Source organism: Prionailurus bengalensis, chromosome B2 (genome assembly GCF_016509475.1).
Source record: "Prionailurus bengalensis isolate Pbe53 chromosome B2, Fcat_Pben_1.1_paternal_pri, whole genome shotgun sequence".
NCBI classification, from domain to species: Eukaryota; Metazoa; Chordata; class Mammalia; order Carnivora; family Felidae; genus Prionailurus; species Prionailurus bengalensis.
In genome coordinates this window covers 114601582-114626344 of record NC_057349.1, presented here as the reverse complement: position 1 = coordinate 114626344, position 24763 = coordinate 114601582, and the positions used below count along the sequence as shown (strand labels likewise).

The window sequence follows — 24763 nt, the reverse complement described above, 5'->3', positions numbered from 1 at the left end:
CAAGTGTGTGATTAGTTATGTTTATATTCCTTAAAATGTGGTATTATTCTAAATATCAGTGAGATATAAGTAGCATTATACTTCTAGACATTAAATTTTATGTAATGCAAAAATAAAAATAATATCTTATTTAGAAATGTACATGTCTTGCATGAAGATATTAAATGTAACTGGACTCTGTTCAGAAACTCTTTCTTAAATCTGATCCTTTGCACAAATAAGAAAAGCAGGCTTTTTCAGTAGAAACAACAAATAAACAAAACAACCCTTTACAAGGCATATTTCTCAATTACGGCCGTCTCGGCTCACAGAGGCTAGAGTTATGACCGGGTGTTGTACACACAGTATAAACACAAGAGTTCAGTAATTAGGTTTGAGTTAATTTTAAAGTTCCAGTGACCTGGTGCATAATCAAGCAAAAGGTCATTACCCACACTGGTACATTTCACACAGAACACTCAGCAGCTAGAATTGGACACGTCTTCACTTTAGCTTGCACAAATCAATCCCAGAAACCACTTGTAGGAGTTGTGGATTCTTTTTCTATTCATTTCAGGGCCACTTTACTCACATAAAAACGTTTCCAGCAAACCAGAGAAATCAGAAAACAAATTAGTTAAGTTAAATTATTATTAGTATTATGCTGGACATGCCTCTCTAGTCTAAAACAGAGAGAGTAGAACTTAGGTTACTCTTCCTCACTTAAATTTTTTTCTTCATGAATAATATTGGACAAGGATTACCCTACAGAAGTGTATAAACCTCTCAATTTTAACATTTTGAATTTCTTTTTTTGAAGGAGGTAATTTGTAACATTTTGTCAGCCAAGCATCCTTATATCTATGTAGAACTACCACTCAGAATAGCCCACATGTCCCTTGGCTTCAAGGGTGGGCATGCAACCAATTGGCAGACCAATCATAAGACTCTAGTTCCCCTGCCAGTGATTGGTTCAAAGGGATAGACATGTGACCCAAGCAGGGTTACGTTGAGTCCTTTAATGAGAATGGATGAATAAATACTAGAAGGGAGAGCACACTATCCTTTTGGATTGAGAACAACATGGATATAGAATTAGGGCTGCCCAGAGTCAGCTTTTCTCTTGAATAGAGAGAGGTTCTGCAGCAGAAGAGAGCAACACCAATTAACAAAGAGAAACAGAAGCAGGATGAATTGAAATGATGAGAAAGAGCAAATGATATTGTTTGAGCCCTTAGAGCAAACTGTGCCTAAGCCAGTAGCTTTCTTATTGCTTAAGTTAATTTGAAATCTGTCATTTTTAACTAAAATGTTGGATTTTTTACGTTTTTAACTAAAACTTTGGCTCAGGTCATGATCTCACGGTTCGTGGGTTTGGGCCCTGCATTGAGCTCTGTGCTGACAGTTCAGAGACTGGAGCCTGTTTCAGATTTTGTGTCTCCCTCCCTCTCTGCCCCTCCCCTGCTTGCATTCTCTCTCTCTCTCTCTCTCTCTCTCTCTCTCTCTCTCTCAAAAACAAACAAAAATTTAAAAAAGAAAGAAAGAAAGAAAGAAAGAAAGAAAGAGAGAAAGAAAGAAGGAAAGAGCAATCAATAGACATAGAAGGGAGCAGAAACATACTGGATTAAGAGGTTTTGATGACTTTACAATTCACACTCATTTTGTACATGATAATAATAATAGCCCACTGGTGCCAGACTTATGCTTGGATTTGTCCATCATTAAAAATTATACCTCATTCTATTTGGGGTCTGGTTTGACAGCAATGTATAAAGATTACACTGTTTGAGTGGTGCATTTCCATTCATGATGCTAAAAATGATATAGTTTTAATGTAAACAAGGTTGAGAATGTTTCTGTTTCAATGATGTCACAGAATTTAATTGTAATCTGGTTGTATTTGCCTGGTCACACCTCTTGGGAGGCCTGACTCCTTTCTTCCAGGCTACAACAATCTACAAAGTTAGCCTATAATGCTTCCATGACGAAGTTGCTGAAGTAGATAAAAAGAGGAGAAGATAATGATCTATGGAAAGAATAATTCTTTTGTGCCTTCAAATGTGGGGTGTCTTCTCTGCCAAAGAGGTTTCAGCAACACCAGCAGTTTCAAGGAGTGACTGTGTTAGGGGAGGTGGGAAGGAGGACAGAAGCATGAAAGGGGGAAGTGTCTTTTTGCTGGAGAAATGTTTACTTTGTAATTAGCAAAGGACAAGAAAGCTCTTTTGGAAACTGTACTTGGGGGTCCAGAATTTAAATTTATGCTGATGCTCTCCGAGTCTCTCTCTAGGGAACCCTCCTAATTGGCAGGGATCTCAGTTGGCTAGAACAGGCTGCAAATGAAGCCAAGGTCTCGGGGTCATTTCTCCAAAGGGCCCGTTAACTCAGCTCTGTTCCATAGCCACAAGCTGTATCTTTAACCCTGCTTAGCTGTCTTACAAACACAGATTAGCACATCAACGTGGTGGTCACAGAAGAAATACATATATTCGCCTTGAGACCAAAACAAAAGTAGTCAAAGATATTTCATTTTTGCCAGCATAAACGAAATGTCTGTGACTGTGTTAGCAAACTCCAGTCAAGACTACAGCTGCTGATGGAGGAAACTGCAAAGATGAAAACTTAACACAGTTCTATGCTAGGAGTGAGGTGATCAAGGCAATCACTACCTTGTGGAATGGCATAAATCATGATGCCAACATCTAGAATAAGATATCCATGATGGCAGGGACTTTTGCCTTTCTTGTTCAGTACTATATCCTCAGCCTGGCACATAGCCAGTGTTTTTTTAATAAATATTTGTTGAATATGAGGGTATCTTGGCCTGGATTTTTATTTATTCTTCCTATTCCTCTCATTACATACAAATTGGAAAGAAAAATGGAAATAGTCTCCTATACAACATCTCCTGTATTAACTATTGAGTGTGTTTTTACAAAAGAAACAGTACCCTAGAAAGTATAAAAAAAAAAAAGTTGAATGAATGGGCAATCACACTCATCTAACTGCAACCAAGAGAAAGACCTCGTGGCAGATGGCAAAAATGGTTACAGCTCTCCACCCAATCTTGTATACGCAAGCCACCTTGAAAAGTAATTTTGCAGCTTCTCCCACCAACAGGTGAAATCTATTTCTTCAACTCTTAAATCAGGACTGACCTTATGACTAGCTTGATAGGCCGACAGCATATGGTGAAAGTGAAATCACGCTAGTTCCGAGCCTAGCCTCAAAAGGAACTCCTCATACTCTCCCTCATGGAACCCTATAGATCCCCTTCTCCATCTTATTGATGATAGAAACCAAGCACAATTTCCTGAGTTCTCTAGCCAGCCAACCATGTGAGGGAGCCCAGCCAGAAGTGCATAGTGAGTCTAGGCCTGAATTGCCCACTCACATTTGTTGTTAAATAAATGGTTGTTGTTTTAAGCCTCTACATTTTGCGGTTATTTGTTAGGCAGCAAAAGTAACTGAAACCCTCATGCACAGGCAAGATCATTTGCTTGCTTAGGGACTGAAGAATGCTTTTGTATAGTACAGCTACTACTCTATTCTGACTAGCGTGTGCCATGTTACACACACTAATGGGTTGAAAAGCATTAGTTATTTATAAACATCACAAAAAAGACGTATCAGAAAATACAGGCATTTACAAGGATAATTTATCATAAAGACTTTTTTAGAATAGGGATGCTAAGGTATATACCAACAAAGCAGAGAAGCCTAAAAATGATTCTATCACCATAGCAAGGAAGGGACTGCACAGATCATGCTAACACTTGAGTATGTCCTACCATAAGTATGTTCACCTGACTCTGACCACCGTGGATAATGTGACAAATATCCTGGATAGCCAGAAAAATGGAATGAAACTTGGCATTCATTATAAAGAGATTATAACTTCTGGTTGAATGATAAAAACAGTATAGTGCCTAGGACTGCAAGGCATGAAATAAAAAGCTTCTCATTTCCTACAGAGCTTTTCCTTTAACACTGAGAAGTTTAAGAGCATACAATAGGATTAGAAAATATGTTAGAGGTTGGGGTGCCTGGGTGGCTCAGTTGGTTAAGTGGCTGACTTCAGCTCAGCTCATGATCTTGCAGTTCATGAGTTTGGGTGTCAGGCTCTGTGGTGACAGCTCAGAGCCTGGCGCCTGCTTTAGATTCTGTGCCCCCTTCTCTCTCTGTCCCTCCCCCAGATGTCTCTGTCTCTGTCTCAAAAATAAATAAAAAATTAAAAAAAATGTGTTAGAGGCAAGAAACCTAGTAACTGTCATTTCATTTTTTTCAACACCTTTCTAGGTGCTCTGTTTTATAGAAGGGAGTAAACTATATATAGTTTACTCTGTTTTATAGAAGGGAGTAAACTATACATAGAAAGGATTGTGGCATGGTTTTCAACCCACAAAACTGAGCAGCAGAGAATGATTGCAAAGATCCTGCCATTGTAATATCAATACCAGGAGAAACAGTGAAAAAGGTTGTGGCCTGTCACAGCAGCTGTAACTTTCTTTTATCTGTGTGGGTAATGAATTAATGAATTATGACATGTATCCATTGAGTTTGCAAGCTAATTTGATGCTTCAAGGATTCAATGGGACGCTGGTTATTAAGAAAAGGAATAAAAGTTGAGTAATATAGCTAAGGAGAAAAAATAATAATCATATTAAAATAAGGAAAGAGGCCTTGAGTGACCATGACTGAAAAGTATCTGAAGATGAACTGTGAATTTATGGGATCTTTAGAGATGAGTAGTGCCTATATCCTTCAAAAAAAGTAGTACACCTGTACTATTTTTAAAAGCCTAATATTTAAATTAGGTTGAGGTATATATAAACTGTAATCTTTCAATCTATAACAACCACACTCTAGGTCTGGTTTTAGTACTTACAAAATTCAGAGGATAAAATTTTGAAGTATTAGGTTGAACCATCTGAAACTGCTAATATTTGGCCATTTATGACCTACAAAGTGACAATTTCACATGACTCTACCTAATAGGGAGAAGAGTGTTAAAAGACAAGAGATGGGTATAGCTGTATGATTAGTTTTGGTGAAGACAAAGGTAAGTGGTGATTAAACAACTGTCAGGCTTCTCCAGTGAGGACATTAAATGAAAAAAATTGGCTTAACTTTTGAGAGGAGGTACATACATTTATACCAAGAACCACTTCTCTGAGAGTGAAGAGTGTTATTTACTTCAATCGACTACCTTTCTTGCAAGTTTTAAATATACCTGAATATTTTTGTGCTGGAATATTTTAAATCAAACAATACTAATTTTTAAAAAAATTGATTGTTGCCTTTATATTGGGAAATGAAATTTCCCCCTCTGTCCCACTATCTTGTCCTTCTCACCAAAGAGGCACACCATATGAGGTTTTTCATTGATGGTAGCTGGTCTGCTACAGAATTTGAACAAACAATATGTATCAGTAAGGACTGGATAGGCCCCGAGAAGGGATAACAAACAGAGATTGTTAGGTTTATATCAAGGTTTCTCATCCTTGTATGATTAGCAGATAATTTTTGCTGTGTGCAGCTGTCCTCTGTATTGTAGTAGAACAACATCCCTGGCCTCTACCTGCTAGATGACTGTAGAGTTTCCCTCCAAGTTGTGATAATCAGAAATGTCTCCTGGGGAGCAAAATCATGTGTGGTTGAGAATCACCACCTCTAATGCTGTTATCATTTTTGCTCCGTATTTTCCTGAATATTTTCTGACCTATCTCAAAGGGCTAGGCTATTAATTAGGTGTAGAGAAAGAGCAGAAAACTCCCATCCTTCAGTGCTAACACAGGATGAGTGTGTAGGCCAGCTGGTTGTCCTCCATGAGGTGAAGGTGGGGAGAGGACATCATCCAAATACTCTAGCCAACTGGCACACTACAAATTTGAGCTAATGAATGCATCTAGTTGAGTTCTGATGAATCGTTCTGGGAATCTTTGCTAAATGTCTTGTTTTGAATTTGAATGCATATTTAATACAAATTCTTCCTGCAGAAAACTCAACTATACTGGAATAGTTGTTATAAACACTTTAAGAAGTAACCTAAAAGACAGAGAAGCAAGCCTAGGAACAAAGCAGACTCATTTTTTATTTGCTTGATTTTTAAAAATTGACTTTGCTGTCATTTTAAATACCATGCTCATGATAAAACATAATGCATATTTATAATACTGGTATTTGAAGAAATGGTTAATTACAATTATGGATTAGCATGTAACATTTTTCCTTTATGTGAAACCAAGATGACTTTTACAACTTTGCTTTTAATTTGGAGAAGGCACATAAGGCGACATATAATATATTCAAATAATGCAATAATTCCCTACACTTATTTAATCCCTGGGAATGACTCTGGACACTTTACTTACAAGACTACCTCATTTTATTGCACATTGCTGTATTGCGCTTCACTGATATGGCATTTTGTTTGTTTGTTTATTTGTTTTTGGTTTTGTTTTTTTACAAATTGAAGTTTAGTTGCAATCCTTCACTCAGCTAGTCTATTGGCACCAACAGCATTTGCTACTTTGTGTCTCTGTATCATATTTACCCCTGCAATATTTCAAACTTTTAAATTATTTTTGTGTTTGTTATGGTGATCTGTGCTCAGTGGTCTTTGATGTTACTATTGTAATTGTTTTGGGGTACCACAAACTGCACCCTCACAAGACAGAGAACCTAATTGATAAATGTGTGTGTTCTGACTGTTCCACTGACTGGTTCTTCCCCCATCTCTCTCTCTTCTTGGGTCTCCTTATACCCTGAGATGCAACAGTACTGAAATTAGGCCAATTAATAACCTATGATAGCCTCTAACTGTTCAGGTGATAGGAAGAGTCCCACATCTCTCATGTGAAACCAAAAGCCAGATATGGTTAAGCTTAGTGAGGAAGACATTTTAAAAGCTGAGACACACTGAAAGCTAGGCTTCTTGTGCTAGTTAGCCAAGTTTTGAATGAAAAGGAAAAGTTCTTTAAGCAAATTAAATGTACTGCTCCACTGGACATATGAATAATAAGAAAGCAACATAGCCTTATTGCTGGTATAGAGAAAGTTTTATTAGTCTGGATAGGAGATCAAACTAGCCATAACATTCCCTTAAGCCAAAGCCTAATCCAGAGCAAGGCCCTAATTCTCTTCAATTCTATGAAGGCTGAGAGATATGAAGAAGCTGTAGAAGAAAAGTTTGAAGCTACCACAGGTTAGTTAGTTCATGAGGTTTAGGGAAAGAAGCCGTCTCCATAACAGGAAAGTGTAAGGTGAAGCAGCAAGTGCTGATGTAGAAGCTGCAGCAAGTTCTCCAGAAGATCTAGCTACGATCGTTAATGAAGATGGCTACACTAAATGGCTGATTTTCAATGCAGACTAACCAGTCTTCTATTGGAAGACGATGGCATAGGGTTTTCATAGTTAGAGATGAGAAGTGAAGCCTGAAAATGAGACTGAATTGTTGCAGTCTCATGATAAAACCTGATTGGATGAGGAATTGCTTCTAATGGATAAGCAAAGAAAGTGGTTTCTTGAGATGGAATCTACTTCCAGTGAAGATGTTGTGAACATGGTTGAAAGGACAGCAGAGGATTTAGATTATTACATAAACTTACTTGATAAAACAGCAACAGGGTTTGAGAGAACTGACTCCAATTTTGAACGAATTCTACTGTGGTAAAATGCTATCAAGCTACAGAGAGATCATTTGTGAAAGGAAGAGTCAATTGATGTGGCAAACTTCATTGTTGTCTTATTTTAAGAAACTGCCACATCCACTCCATCCTCAGCAACCACCACCCTAATCAGTCAGCCGTCATCAACATTGAAGAAAGACCCACCACTAGCAAAAGGATTACAACTCACTCATGATGATTGTTAGCACTTTTTAGCAATTAAGAATTTTAAAATTAAGGTATGTACATTATTTTTTCAGATATAATGCTATTGCACACTTACTAGTCTATAGCATAGTGTGAACATAACTTTTATATGTATTGGGAAACAAAAAAATTAATTTGACCCATTTTGTTGTAATATTTGCTTTATTATGGATGTCTGGAACCAAACCCACATGATCTCTGAGGTATGCCTATATTTTCATTTTAATAGTTTCTTTTCTCTTTCTGCTAGGAAGGATGCTATTTCTTCTTGAATCAAGAAAGTACACCCTCCCCCATTTCTTCCATGACTCTGTTCTTCTTTCTCCTTTCTATCCCAGATTATGTGCTACATATAAGTAATTGGTATCTTTTCATACAATTAAATTTCTTTCATTCTTGTGAATTTCGTTAAAGCCCAATATCTATAGGAAATTCTCTTTAGTTAAAGAAATGTAAAAAATGAATGAGAAACATGTTTAGTGATCCTCCTTCCTCTGACCTCTCAATGCCCCTACACATACAGTATCACCCTTTGGCATCAAATACAGGCACATATATATTTCCTGTCCTGTTTCACTTCCCCTTATCTAAGATGATGATGAACAGTTTATTAAAAATTCATAAATGTAAGTTGACAACTGTTGAACATGCATTTCCTCCTTGTTTACTTCCATTTCAATACATGGTTTTAATGCTCATGTGAAACTAGTCTATACATTAGCCTTTATACTCTCTTAAAATATATTTTATACAGCTGACATTTCAGATATATAATTTCATTGAGATAGGCTCAAGCTAGACAATATTGCAATGGTAATAACTTCTTATTAAAGTTGGAAATTGAGGGAGAAGTTAAGACTGATTAAAAGGCAATATGTCAGGTAAGGGAAATAATCTTAGAAGAGGCAAACATCAGATAAAAATTTAGGGGGCTACAAAAATTACATTTATATCCTTAGATTCATTTATTAGAACTAAGTATGAGAAGAATGTTAGTAAAAAGAGTGTATGTGTGTAAGATTTTGCAACCAATTTTTTTCAACATATATTAAAATACATCTCACAACTTGAAGAATTCACTGTTACTAAAAACTACTTCCTTCAATTCAGCTTCTTCTTTGTGTACATTTTGAAAAGTCATTTCTGGATCTTATCATTCTTCCCCAGAGACCTTGCCTTTGGCAATTACAACACAGCAGAAAAAAATCCTGAACACATGCTCCATACCTTTTCCAAATATGAGTTATCTACCTCTGTCTATTGTGAACCTCTTAGAAAGGGAGTTTAAGTTTAAATTCAAGATTTTCAGGCTAAATTTCATTTTATTTTATTTTAGTTTATTTTAGTTTTTTTATATTTTATTTTTTAAAGTTTACATCCAAATTAGCATATGGTACAACAATGATTTCAGGAGTAGATTCCTTTGTGCCCCTTACCCATTTAGGATGAATTTTATTTTAAAAGCCTTATCTTTTAGTTTACTCATCTAGAAATGCTGAAACCATGAACATAAAAGATCTTATTTATGAGTCTATAAGCCAATGGTAGGAGAAGTCAAATCTTTTTCACTTTATTGTAATTGTCTTCTTATAGCTTCATAAGTATTTATAACATATATCTCAGAATTTAAATGAGAAGACTCTGGGTAACATTATTATTTTGATATGATATTTGATATAGTGGCATGCCCAGATTCATAATTACTTTGCTATTTGATTTCTTCATGTTCAAATAGAATGTTTGTTAAGTTATCATTAAGAGAAGCTAAGAAAACTATTAAGTTAGGGAAGTAAGAAATGAAGGGAGAAGTGGTATCCTTCCTATCTTAAATTTATGAGCCACTAGGGAAAACATTTTTGAGACATATATAAAGATGAATAGAGATTAAATAAAAGTAGAACTAAATTTGAAATTTAATTATAAATGTGATCCATATTTCCCACTTGGTAGTCTACGCATTATCAAATCTGAAAAAGAATAAAGCTCCTAAATTTTTCTAGTTGTATAAAGTTCTATTTGTAAATGTAACTTATCCTGCTCATAAAGGAGGAAAAAGGACCAGAAAACTTAAAAAAAATGTTTATTTATTTATGTTGAGAGAGATAGTGGGTGTGCGTGAGGGAGAGGGCCAGAGAGAGGGAGAGAGAGAATCCCAAGCAGGCTCTGCACTGTCAGCACAGAGTCAACATGGGGCTTAATCTCACCAACCATGGGATCATGACCCGAGCTAAAATCAGGAGTTGGACACTTCACTGACTGAGCCACTCAGGCACCCAAGGACCAGAAGAAACTTAAGCCAACCTTATGCCATAGGTTATTTTAAACTTCTTGTGGCTTTATTTGTCTTACGTGTGGCTAGTTTTAAAAAACTGACATTTTCAATGTTAATATTTAAGTCAAGTGCCAGGAAAATATATTAGACCATATTCTCAAATAAAAGAATTATATCATAATTTAATTTTTCTATTGGATAAGGTTTTCTTTACTTCTATTTTAAAAGTCAAGTATACTGAATACTGATTAGTGATGTAGAATCTTTGTGAAAGTATAATGTGAGCAAGGACCACCTGTAAGTCATTAAATTCCAAGAAAATTTAACAAACATAAGTAAGTGTACAGCTATGGGAGTTTACCAACAAGTGGAGTGATGAAATATTTGATTTCCAAATCCAACTTTTAAAATTTAAGATGTTTTAAATTAATTGGTAACAAATGCCAGAAAGACCTAGCCAACTTTCATTCCTTAAACCTAATTTTAATCAAAATATCCTACACATTTACAAAAGCTTGAAGTTCCCTTTAAAGTCATCCATGTCTTTAAAAATTTTATCACATTAATTACTTGATTACTAATAGCAACATCAGGCTGGATACATCTTTTGATATAGTGAAAGACATTTTGCAAAGTACCAGTGACCCAAGATCTTTCTTAAATGAACAATGTTCAAGTTTGCACAACAACCTGCTCTCTGTTCCCACTAAATTTTGTTCACATATCTATAATCTCCCTTTTGTATATGATATTGCTATCATCTATTTAAACATCTCAACCCTCCATTGGACCCTGCATATACCTTCAGGATAGGTATACTACCCCATTCAGTTGTGAATTCCCAGGACTTAGTGGTGTGTCTGGCCACAGAGTAAAAATTCATTGAAACCATGTTGAATGAATGAATGAATGAATGAATGAATGAATGAATGAATGAAATAAGCACAGGAAATCCAACTACAGAGGCAGCCAAAGTCCTTTCAAGCTGCAATTCACTGAGGATCATTTATTGGCTCAACAGAACTACCAATAGATATATAAAGCTACATAATATCTTTGTAAGCAGTGGAGTTGAGGACATTAGTGAGAAAGACAAAAAAATTCTATTTTAAAGATAAACTGCAGATCTTCTAAGTGGAAGTTAACTACCCTAAAACATTATATTAAACGGTATATTTCTCCTTGGCAGTCATAAGACTTCAGAATAAGCTCTGACACAGAGTTATTTACGATTGATCTAATAAGTTCTGTAACTTAGTTTACAAAGTTAGTATAACATGAAAAAAAAAATCTGGGGATCGAACTTCATTAATGCTTATATTATATTTATAAAATGTGGCCTTGGTCATTTAGTTCAAATGTAAAGTCAATATTAAAAACATATATTCATTTAAATGTTTAGGGGTGCCTGGGTGGCCCAGTCGGTTAAGTGTCCGACTCTTGATTTCAGCTCAGGTCATAATCTCATGGCTCATGAGTTTGAGCCCAATGTCGGATTCCATGCCGATGGTGTGGAGCCTGCTTGGGATTCTGTCTCTCCCTCTCTCTCTGCCCCTCCCCTGCTTGCTCTCAATCTCTCTCTCAAAATAAACAAATAAACATTAAAAAAATATAAATGTTTAAAAAATACTAGGTAACCTTTAAAATACATTTAGCTAGAAAAGTTTATAACCAAATTGTACTACTTTGACGGTAGGCAATGAAAAAAGGAGTAAGTTCATGGCTGGAGTCTCTTCACTATGGTCTTGTACCAAATGGTGTTTGTTAGAACTTGTGTTTATGAGGCTTCTCAAATGTGTTCTAGGCACCAGGAAGGTGGATGATAGGAAAGATAATGACCCAAAACAAAAAGGCCTAAATATCTAATGCAGCCTCCTTCATCAAGATTTAATTAACATACTTCTATAATTTTGATACCAGACTCCCATTTTTTAAAAAAATCGCATATCTATATTCTGTAATTTACAGAGAGCATATGCTTTGGTTGGTACACATTTTGGAGTTTTAGACATGACCAATAACACTGTTTCCTAAGAAATAAAGTGAAATTTGCATAAAATTATGAGGCTTCAAATAAGTACATTTTGTTAGTATGATAGTACCTCGTTCTCCCTTCTGACACTTCTTTCTTTGCACTGTACACTTTCTTGTCTCACTGGTGGGGGGACACAGGTTACCCTTTGCTGATGGATGCTGTGTTATTTCTCGGACCCGTGTTTCAGTCCCTCTTTTGAAGCCACATGTTTTTCCTTTCTTCATGCATGGACTCCAAGGACTCCATTCACTGGCCTCACAGTGCACTGAAACAGAACAGCAGAAACAAACTTGCTCAAATTCTGAGCAGAAATCCTGTAGAGCAAACTTGCGCAAGGTAACTTAAAGAAAATGAAAATAAAGAGAAAGACAGGAATAAAATGTTTTCACATTTGTAGTGCTCACAGTGCCAGGTAAACTCATTTTTGCATTAGGTTTACTTTTCACTCTAGATTTGTTAACCCAGGTACTAATCTAATTGCTCACAGTTGACCGATGCTTTACAATTTCTAGAGCACTGCTCTAATTTTTGATTGATCCTGACCATAACTTGATAGACTAGTCATTATTATGTGCTATCTTTAGTGTACTTCTTTAGTATGCAACAGAAGCACTTGGAGGGCTTGCTGAATGAACTAGACCCCACCCCTCGTGAGAATGTGCATTTCTAACAATACATGTGATGCTGATTTGCAGGTACCAAGAACACACTTTGAGAACTTCTGTGCTAGAAAATGGTTAAGCAAAAAATGCATCCAGGTCGTTGTCTACAATTCACTTCCTTTTCTGCTTCATGTGCAGTTGAGTACTTAAATATTATTATTTAAATTTTTAAAAAATTTTTTAAAATGTTTATTTTTGAAGGAGAGATAGAGCAGGGGAGGGGCAGAGAGAGAGAGAGAGGGAGGGAGGGAGATAAAGAATCCAAAAAGGGCTCTAGGCTCTGAGCTGTCAACGCAAGGCCCGATGTGGGGCTCAAACTTAAGAACTTGAATCATGACCTGAGCCAAAGTCATACACTTAACCGACTGAGCCCCCCCAGGTGCCCGTAAATATTATCATTCATTAATGGGTGTTCTTCATGCATAGCAGCATGTATGTAAGTGGATTCTGGATCAACTTCAGTTGATAAGCTGCTTCTGGAATTAACTTGAAGGAGTGATTCCTAAGCTGAACAGATGTAATTTCTATAAAGCTTCTTTTGTAGATTTTTTCCCTTTTCTGTATATTAATACCTTCTTTTTAATCATGGCTTTCCAAGGTCTTATAGCAGATTTCTGAACTTCTAATGAAAATAAATATCTGCAAGATGCTATCATTTTATTTATGTTCATACAACTTCCTAATTTACAATAACTGAAATAGCTTGCAGCAATAATTCTTTCAACGATACAAGATTCTCTTTCCACAACTTTCCATTAACCTTTCTTGCTTCCTTCTGATGAAAAAAAATCCTTATTTTAGAGTGGAATGCTATCTTTTATCCAGCCTCAAAAAATATAACCTAAATGTTTTAGAAATTTAAATCCATTTGCCATACATTTTTTCCATGTTTTGTAGTTACCATCAGGTATCTGAATGTAATACAGAGTTAAATGAAAATGACTAGATAAGTTAATTTAAGTTTCTGTGAACGGAAAAAAATGAACTTTACTGAACCACTCCTATACTAGTTTCATGTTCAGTTATAACATGATTTGAATTAAAGACCAGAACAATGAAGTCACTTACTGATATCATAATCTTTTGCCAGTTAGGACGTATCTCCCATCCTGATATTAATGACACAAAAACAGTGGATCTTTAACACAAAACAAATAAAAACACTTCTGAGAAAGGAAATGGAAAAATTAAAATCAAAGTTTGTGAGCTGTCACTTTGTCCAGTATTCATTTAAGAGGACTAAAAAAACAAAAACAAAAAGAAAAAACAAACAAAAAAACACATGATGTGAAAATGACTAAGAACCTTGGGGCTTCTTCACAATTGTAAAAGTAGTCTAGGAAAATGGATATTTAGACTTCAGAAAATAAGATTTTTAAAATTACAATTATGAGTCCTCAGTCATATGATATAAATGGTTCTAAAAATTAAATTCTAATGACAATATTAGAGAATTCCATTGAGGAAGAAAAAGAGGAAATATTTAAAATTGATGAGTTCAGATAGTAAAAAGCTCTAATAAGAAGGGATAGTTAAAAATCCTTGAGAAGAGGAGAACTTTTCCTAGAGAAATACTATAAAATGAACCTATAATGTTACTGTGTAAAAAATATTTCTGGAAAATTGGAAACTTTGAAAACCATGTAAAGACAACAAAAAGGATGATTTAAGTTATATTCAGGTCTGAACAACATAGAATTGGGGCATTATTTGGTTAAGAGGTAATTAAGAAAAAAACAAAATTACACCCTTTTTCTATTCTGTTTTCTGTATTAAGGACAATTTAACACTGGAAATCTTAACATAGTTTTTTAAAGTTTATTTATTTATTTTGAGAGAGAGAGAGAGAGAGAGAGAGAGAGAGAGAGAGAGAGAGAAACAGGGCAAGTGGGAAGGGGCAGAGAGTGGGGGGAGAAAGCAAATCCCAAGCAGGCTCCACACTGTCAGCACAGAACCCAATGAGGGGCTCAAACCCACGAACTGTGAGATCATGACTGGAGGTGAAATTATGAGTAGGGTGCTTAACCAACTGAGCCACCTGGGTGCCCCTGGAAATCTTTAACTATTCACTAATGAAACAAGGGTCTCAAAAAAGTAATTGGCTTCCTGTCCCCAGAAATGGTCATGCTGTGATAGATCATCAGTCTACAAAGCTATAAAAGGAATTCTTGAATTGGAAGAAAAGCTGAACTGGATGTTCTACCAGTAAGGGCCTTAAGACAGCATTACTCATTTGCTCTCATTCTTGTTGACTAACTGCATGGCTACACTGAGAACATAGCAAGGGCATGTTCCTTGCTACTCACAGTTTAAAGCTGGATATCTCCCTCTGTGACTACTTGAATGAGGCCAACTCTCCCAGAGGAGTGATGAGGATGGCACAATGACAGTGCAGAAAGGAAGCAATATCTACAGCATAAAGTAGAAGAAATATATTCTCCTATAAAATTGGGTTCAGTGGACATTTATGCCTAATAAGACAGAACACCATGAGGAGTGGATATTTTGAGGCAGAAGTCTTTCACCCTAGCTCTATATTAGAGTGGTATTTTCTCTGTTATGACCTTTCCTCTTAGTAATAATCAGGATAAGAAACAAGTCACATAATGTAGATTTCAGGAAAGAGAGGGAGGGACACATTCTTCAAAATCTTTGGTGAACAACAGAGAGCTAGAGTCAAGGTACTAATAATAGCACTGACAATAACTCACACTGTGTCCTTGGAGTCATTATTTCAGCTCTCCGGGTCCTAGTTTCATATTTGCTAAAGGAATAGGCTTTAATGTCCTTTTGTGATAATCAAACAGGTCATCATTTTTCATGAAATCGTGGCGCAAGCCTCAGTCGTAGCCCACCTACTACTTGTTGGCTAGAGAGCACATGCTGGGAGACATCCCTTACAGCAAGCAACAAGAGCTGGCTCTCAACAAAACTTGCGGATTTGCACTGTGTCCTAGGTGATTTATACCTAACTGTTCAATGAGCCAGATTCGCTAAATGGGTTTTAGATTTCTAATCCCTATTCTAAAATATATAAATTTCTTAAATTTCATTGTTTTAAGAATATTTTTTGTCTAAATAGTAGTATGGATTACCAGTAAGCTTTACTGGCTAATCTAACAGTGCCAAGTGCTAAATGCTCTCTATGATAGAAAAGCATTAATACATTGAAGATAAATAGCCTTTCAAGGACTGAATACTACACTTTAAACAACTAAGAAAATCTAAACATGTGCCCCTTTTTCTGGGTAGAGAAATGGCACAGACTTTCTGCAACTCATCCTGATTTTCTGTCCTTGAATACTCCACAGAATTGTTTCCTATTTTTTCCACAGTTTGGAACTTATTACCTTTAGTCATCAGCCCTCAGGACTTAACAGAGATGAACTTGAAGTGCTTTCTCATGTACGTTTTACCCTATTTCTAACTAGTTTTTCTGTGTCTTTATTGACTAGAAGGAAAAAAAAGAAGACTCAACCAAAATGAGCCATGAAATGTTGTTTTCCAGATGCTTTTGAAATTATCATTAAAATATCATCTATTTGTTTAATTCTCTTAGAAACTTTGTTTAAAAATGAGTGTTTTCTGTTTCAATTATTTCTGGACTTGAAATAGTTAAGTCACCACTTTTGAGTTATTGCTCCAGCACTTTCGATTCTAACGGGGGATCTATCTGTGGGGACCCCAGGGGAATCCTGGAGACTATCTTGTACTGAATCAGAAGGACATTTGTGTGCATATGCCAATATCAGTGCAGCATCAAAGGTTCTTGTAGCTCTTGCCCAGGGGATTTTGAGATTTAGTATGCTGTTTTCCCATTTGGTTGAGCATCTGCTCCCCAACTGTTCATCCAACTCGTCGTTGTAGTAGCTGCACAACATTTAAAAGGGAGAAATAAAGCCTGACAGTGATCTGTTATTTAGACAAACAACTGGTCTGAGGGACCTCCCCTTCAAGAACTTCAGCCTGCATTTAATCAGACCCTATGACTATGTCCTTCTGTCAGTTTGAGTAAGTCCAAAATCCTCTCCTTGTTTCTGAATACCTGTGCAAGCAGGACATTTCAGTAAAGCAGGGTGAGAGAAAAAAATGAGATTTTTAACTGTATCAGTTTTATTTCTGTAGGTGTTTGGCTCATCTACTGAGTACCAAAGGGCTATATCCAGAGAATGTTTCCTGCCTTTAAAAAACAACTTTGCTGGGATGCCTGGGTGGCTCAGTCAGTTAAGCATCTGACTTCAGCTCAGGTCATGATCTCATGGTCCATGGGTTCGAGCCCAGCTTCGGGCTCTGTGCTGACAGCTCAGAGCCTGGAGCCTGCTTTAGATTCTGTGTCTCCCTCTCTCTCTGCCCCTCCTCTGCTCTCTGTCTCTCTCTCTCAAAAAGTGAATAAACATTAAAAAAAAAAAACAACTTTGCTCACTGGTTGACATTAGACCTAAGTGTTATGTGAAACTCATGTCCTAAAGTGAAAATTTAGTTTAAGACCAAATATATACATATACATATACATATACATATATATATATTCATATATTTATCTTTATCTTTATATATATGTATGTGTGTGTATAACATATATGATATATACTTGCACAAAGTGTGTATATGGTAAATTACTCTAAATAAAAGTTCACTAAATATTGATATGAAATAAATTTTTAATGATCAGACTATCCAAAACAGTTATTGCACTCCCTAAGAAATAATGGAGCACCGGCGGGGTGATAAACTGTACTGTGATACATGTTGGCTAAGGCTGTGGGAGCCCTGTTAAGATGGTATCTTTGTAAGGAAGGATGAAGAAAGCCTCTTGGAGATACCCCTTCAGGTTCTTGTGAAACAGAACTCTGAGAAGCACTTCCATGGAGACTGACATTATCATCTGAGGTGTTTATCCTCCCCTGTAAATCTTAGAAATCCTCCTCACCAATACTGACGCACTCCATGGTATGGTTGTTGGCTTCCAACCCTTCTGGGCAATTGTCAAGGCACTTTCCAAGGTGTAAGTAAAATCCATTTTTACACTTTGTGCAGAAATTTTTGTTGAAACAAGTATCACAGTCAGCTTTGCATTCTGAAAGAGAAAAAAAGAAAAGAAATATGCTTTCATTATCTTCACTTACTTATTGCTGGTCCGGGTCTGTATGCTTACAACACAGGCACATGTGACTTTTGTGTCAAAACAATTAGGATTCAAAATTATTTTTCTAAATTAAATTATGGATTCCTCCACAGTCATTTAGTTGATGAACATCAATCATTGATTTCAAAATTACTGTACTGAGAGTCCTACGAAAGAATTTTTGGCAATGTCTACTGCCAAGAATGTTTATAAGACCGAGTATCCATTTATATAAAATAACAGTAAAAAGTGTTTCGTCAGAACTTTAATGAAATATACTAGATATTGCTTTAGTGCTATTTTAGAGGTCCATTCATTCATTCATTCATTCAAGAAGTATATGATTGACTACTATGTGCCTAGCACTATTCTAGATAGTGATTGACATCAGTGCACCAAAGAGAGATAAGGAGTTCACAAAGCTTACATTTTACGAGGGAAGACACAATAAACAATGACAATAGCTGACCCTTATATGGTGATTAGTAAGTCAGATATTGCTGCAAATATTTTACAATATTAAGTCACTTCAACTTTACAATAACCCAGTGAGGTAGCCCTGATTATAATTCCCATTTTACAGGGAATTATTGAAATTGAGACTCAAAAAGTTTTGAAACAAGCCCAGATCAGAGTGATTTTTGAAACCAGGCAGTCTGGTTCCAGAGTAAGAGGTGGTCTGGAGAAAAGAACGACAACAACAAAAGGTAGGGAAAAGGTATGGAAAATGAAAACAGGAACAGTTTGATTATTGTGAGTTAGCTGGTCATGAAATACCTCTCTGCAAGGTGATATGTGAGAATATTGAATGAAAGAAAAGAACCAGCCAAGCAAAGATGTAGGCTAAGAGCTTTCCACGCTGCCAGAATAGTGAATGTAGTACAGTAACTGCAAAGGCTTTGAGGTGGGAAGATCTCGCAAGAAGGCCAGTGAGGTCAGTGCACAGTGGATGAGCTGCAGTCATAGGAAATGAGTTTGAGAGGTAGGCAGCTATATGTGGTGCCTGACAGAGGAATGGTATTTCCTAAATCTACATTTTGAAAGGTTACTCAGTCTACACTGTGAAGAGTAGACTTTCGGGGTCCAGATGAGAGGTGATATGAGAGCGTTTTCAACATTTATTTCCAACAAATAGATAAATGTTGTAGTTGTTATACTGGAATTTTTCTTGAAGCAAAAATAGCTGAATTTATTCTTTAAATCATTAAATGTTCTGATAGTAATGGGATGTTGTGACAGTAATGGGAACTCAGATGGCATTAATGCTTATGGTAGTTTTCTGTAGGTTACGTGAGTAATAACCATGTTCTCAGTGTTCACTTTTATGATGGGAAAAAAAAAACCCACAAAACTTGAGTGCTTTTTATAAGAGGTGAAAATCTTCCTGCTCTGAGGGCTAAGTCCACGTATGCTTTAGCCTTATTATCAGGTAAATATTATTATTAACTTAACACCGAATATCACAAATATGCTAGAGGCCATTTCAAATCTGGAAAGTCCCTAAGGGTGAGATAAAAACATAATTCTGTGTAACACTTACTTGTACATTTATTTATATCTGGATATCGAGTTCCATAATATCCACTTGGACATGAAGAGAGACACACTCCAATCTGCTTCATGCCAATTCTTTCCAGAACAAAAAATAGTCTGGGCTTACATGACAAGCATCCATTGTAATCTGAACACGTCGCACAGCCTCCTTGGCAGCCTTGACTGACGTTAGGATGCACTGAAGGGACAAATGTACAAAGACAAAAACAAATGTTAAATCATAAATATAGAAGTTCAATGACATTCTCTAGGCAGAGATACATTTGTTTCACTAGCTTTCAATTGGTGGTAATGTGTGAATAAGTTGGGTTTTTTCCCCTCTCTTTTCTGTGATCTAGTATTTCCCTTAAATATACACATATATTGTTTTTAATTTAAAAGTTATTAAAAACTTTAAGTGATTAAGTTTGGGCATTTGGAAACTAAGAATATACTGCCTCAAACTATTTATGGATCATATATGTATTTACATGTAGTGAAATATTCTCATTGAACTAGCACCCTGGCTGATTGGAGATTGGGTAATTTTGAGCTTATTCCCTAAAATCAATGTATATTAGCTTTGCTCGTCATTTATGCAATGGATGATAAGCACGTATCTAATTTCTTCAAGCAAAGATGACAACATAGAAAAGGCTTAACTTGAGTAAGGACACTTTGTTCTAGGATATCTTTTTTCATGTATGGTCTATTAGAGAACACAATATTACTCTTTGATCCATTGCAAATTGATTCTGAAACTATGTAGCTTCTTGGGACTCCCCCACCCCCATGCTTTCTTAAAATATTTCCTCTCACATAAGTTTAATGTTTATCAGTTCAAACTGATACCATGATGACAATGTGATACTTATCTTACCAGTATTTCTACAAAATAGAAATACTGGTGGCTATTTATGGCTATTTATAATAATATTTATAGTTTATAATATAATATTTATAATGTTATATATATAATATATAATAATTCTACTTCTTCTACTCAAGTATGTATTTGGTGAGGGCATGACACTAAAGACTACTGCTACACATACCCCTAAGAATTCTAAGGTTTCCAAGAGTCATCAACATGTGTGGTGAGCTGACTATTCACTAGCGAATCTGAACAAACATAAACAAACATGTGGAAGAGTCATGTTTACTTGAGATCCTCACAACGTTAAATCTTCTTATTACTATCAACTGGTCATCAACATCTATGTGTGAGCTGGTGTAAAATTGCTGACTAAAGTACATCTCTCATGGAGCTGGTGTTTGGGATGATTTCTTCTCCTAATGAATTCTGTGTTCAAATACACTATAAGTAGCTTTATTGTTCCTCTAGGAATCCAGAAGGCAAAAATTCTGACCTTTATAAGAAACAAAGGTTGATGCACAGGAGTGCAAAGGCACCCCAGTGTATTTCTGATTTCTTTTGTTGGTAGTGGTGTGTGTGCGTGTTGGGGTGTGATGGGCCTTGCCATTATCAGGTCTGTCTTCAGAGTGATGTTTGGTTCTTGCTAAGTCCTTTACTGCAAAAACAAATCCCACCAGGCTTAGTTAGAAAGGGTACCTACAAGCCCAATCAGCCTTACCACAGGGGTGCAAGAATTAGTTACAGAGAGGTCATTTGGTTGACCAGTGTCCTCTGCCTAGAGGAAAGCATCCCTGAATCAGCCACAGGAACCACAAGCAGCTCATTCTCATTCCAAGACGTTTTGTAAATAAACTGAGGAAATGTGGGGGGGAAGGGAAGTCTGCTTTTCCTGTACATGCTCCTCTGTAGGGTGGGAAGAATATATAAAGTGGCACAGGAGGTTTAGGCATTACAGGACTTGGGGAACTTGTAAGTGAAAACTGTTCTCCAAGTAACAGGGTACTTTTTCATTGCGGTAACTCATCATTGGAGACTTACAGAAAATGTGTTTTCTGTAGGGAAAGACCATAAAAAGGAAAGGGATGAAGAGGGCTTCCTGTGCTCAGACTCTAGTTTGGTCCATTTTAGGAAGCAAGATGTGTAGTTAAAAACCTGTGAAATCTCATAAGAACTGTCTGTGGAGAAGTGGACCTCAGTTTGAAGGAAAGTCACTTCAAGCCCAGGGCACTAAGTGACTCTGAGTTTGAATGAAATTAGGTTTAACTGGCCCACAACAACCTATCTCTATCTCTGAAATGCAGCTGCCCAAAGGAAACAAAATTATAATTTCAAGCACCTTGAAACTTTTGTCAATTATGATACAACTTTAAATCAGTTATGAGAATAAACATGATTTACATATGTGAAGCCTCAAAAACTGATGTACCTTAAAATAAATTTCACTTAAAAATGGGTTTTGGGGATGCTGGGTGGCTCAGTCAGTTAGGTGTCCGACTTCAGCTCAGGTCATGATCTTGTGGTTTGTGAGTTCGAGCCCAATTCTGGCTCTCTGTCATCTTGGAGCTCACTTCAGATCCTCTGTCTCTCTCTCTCTCTCTCTCTCTCTCTCTGACCCTCCCCCACTCATGCTCGCACTCTCTCTCTCTCTCAAAAATAAATAAACACTAATTTTTTAAAAAAATTGGTTTTGGATGTTTGGAAACTTCTCCAGGAAAGAGCTCCATACAGGCCCAATGACCTGGTAACAGTTCCCATCAAAATTTTGAGATGTGACAAAGTACCTCGTTTTCTTTAAAACTTTTACTGATGAAATCTAGCACAATCAACTCATAGTGTAGCGCTACATTCCTTCTGCTTGCTTCTTTTTCATATTGTGCCTTTTTAGACAAAATTTTTTGGCAAAATAGATTTTTGAAAAGTAAAGAAGCCAACTTTATTTCTTCAGAAAGGGTTCAGTGTTATGCTGTGGGAAGTGAGAATAAGTAAGACTCTGAAGCTCAGATTCTAGGATTCTAGATTTTTTTTACAGTTGAGTAGAGTAGTGATTGTTTTCTTGAATGCTGTGTAAGGGTCACTCAATTTTTACAGACTGTATTACACAACTAGATACAAATTCCCCAAACTTCATCTTAAGGGGAGGTTTTACTTTTTACATGAAAACCACAGAAAACTTTGGTCTGGATTGACTGTAACAATTCTTTCAGCCTTAAAATCTTATGATTCTAAGACAGAAAATAGAATTCTGCTTTTTCATCCTTCTTCCTCTTCCATTCTGATAAAAACTTCATTTTGTATTTCCTAATCACCTCTTTTTAAAAAATGTTTTAGTACTATTAGTTTATACAAACAATGGAGGTATTAATGGTGAGGAGGTTTCATAAAATATCTAAGGTTTAAACTTAATCTTAGAAAATAAGTTGAAGTTATAAGTATGTAAGTGACCATCATGAGGCCAGAGGAGGGAACACCCCAATTATCCACATCAGGAAGGAGACTGGCATGAGTTCAATGCATCTGATGCGTAAAGAGTGGTTAATAGAGATATGAGGAGTATCAAAAAGATTGCAAGCACTGGGTAGATCTAGATTATGGAACCCTTTGTGGTTTGTGCCAAGGACATTATTCTGTAGATATAAGGGATTTCAACCTGGTGGGTGACGTGATCACTTTTGTATTGGGAAGGTGATCTCCCTGGCAGCATGGAAAACACAGAAACTAGAAGACTAATATAGTGATCAAGGTAAAAGACTGGTGATAGCTTAAAATATAGCAAAGGCAGGGTAATGTGGTAAGGAAGGTATGACTATTCCAAGGATATTTAGGAGGTGGAGTCAGTCAAATATGGTGACTAACAGAATGTGGACCGAATAGGAAAGAGGATTTGAGAAGGTGTGTTTTGAGTTCTAGCCCGTGAATGAATAGAAGAGAAGAGGGACTTCTGGGGGAGTAAAAGCCTGCAGTTGGAGTGTGGGGGCAAGTACACAGAATAAAAAAAGTCTAAAAATATAAACATGGCTTAGGATCATTGATTTTGAAGATTTTATGAAATATCCAGAAAGTGATCCTTAAGAGATGGAACTTAATATTGTACTGGTTGCTAGAGATGTAAGGGTGAGTCCCTGGCTGTAACTACCTAATTAGAGAAGACATCTGAAAGAGAGAGGAGTTGAAGAATGCCAGAAGAAGGAAACATAGTCCAAAATAAGGGATATTTGGTAAGAAAAAAAGACATATTTTCAGTTGATTTTTAACAATACTTTGCATTTCTACACCATTTTTGCTTTCAAAGCATGCATCTCGTAGAAAGCTAAATTAACTCCTTATTAGTAAGGATAGAAGCCATCACAATTATTTATCTTGAAACCCCAAACTAGGACTCAAAGAAATTCTGAAACTACAAGACAAATAGCAGTTGATATCAAAGGTTAGAACCTAGATCTTTGATGTCTGGTAACAATCTGTTCACATATATAAGTAAACTCTAGCTATGTAACAAGGGTAAATCTGAGTGGAAAAACAGTCAGAAATCATGAGGAAGTTAAATTGGGACTTTTTTTTTTTTTTTTTACAAATGTGTCAAATACATGGTAAAATTGATGTATCTTTCCCTAAAATTGGGAAAGAGGGAAGCATCTTTTCTTAACTTGTATACAAAGGTTAAGGATGAAAACAGTATATATTAGTGTGTAATTTAAACCAATTTTCAGTGTTCAGTGTCTGACCTGTTAATATCCCTTGAATAAGTGACTTCAATTTTCCTAGCTGTTAAGCTTTCCTACTATTTCTCTATTTGGTAATCTTACAATGCATAACTGACGCAATGGCTCATAAAGCTATTGTCCTGAGAGTTAAATCAACTTTTTTGATAAAAAATCCAGAACATAGAGTTTTAAATGGTAGAGCATTTGGTAAATACACAATCTTTGGCTAGTTATTTTCATTTTTTACGATACACTAAACCAGTTGCAGCATTGAAATTTAAGTTATGTTTCTGTAACAATTTAAGTACAAGCTTCAAGGATTTGCTTTAGTTTAATCCCCTTCTAAACCCAAACTGCAAATGTAGTCACATCTATTATAAATTTCTGTGTGGAAGAAATTCAATATTGCATGCTGCCAGTTACCTCTGATGGTCATTTATTTGTGGCTAGAGAATATCCAGAAGTACAGAATTTAACAGAATTTATAAAAGGTTTGATTGAAGTTTAAAGTGCTAAGTACATGAAAGTAATGTATTGAGATTTTATAATTCAGAGAATAAAAAATAATAAATTAACAAATGTGATAAAAGTTAATTTTTTAATAATAATAATTAAAAAAACCCAAATTCTTCCTAAAGCATTCTTGTTCTCACAACATTCACTGCCTACTTTTCTCTATATGGTGGCCTTCGGAGACAGGGTAAG

At 36.1% G+C, this 24763-nt stretch overlaps 1 protein-coding gene across 2 annotated transcripts in view; it reads right to left on the bottom strand.

Moving 5' to 3' along the window:
* RSPO3 (R-spondin 3) overlaps positions 1-24763 on the bottom strand; it is an 86632-nt gene that overhangs the window by 34073 nt on the left and 27796 nt on the right. For both annotated transcript variants that reach the window (XM_043592269.1, XM_043592270.1), the window contains exons 2-4: positions 19488-19679; positions 17753-17899; positions 12228-12425 (exon numbers count right to left, since the gene is read on the bottom strand). In XM_043592269.1, coding sequence (XP_043448204.1) covers positions 12228-12425; positions 17753-17899; positions 19488-19679 — 537 coding nt within the window. The remainder of the gene's footprint in view (positions 1-12227; positions 12426-17752; positions 17900-19487; positions 19680-24763) is intronic.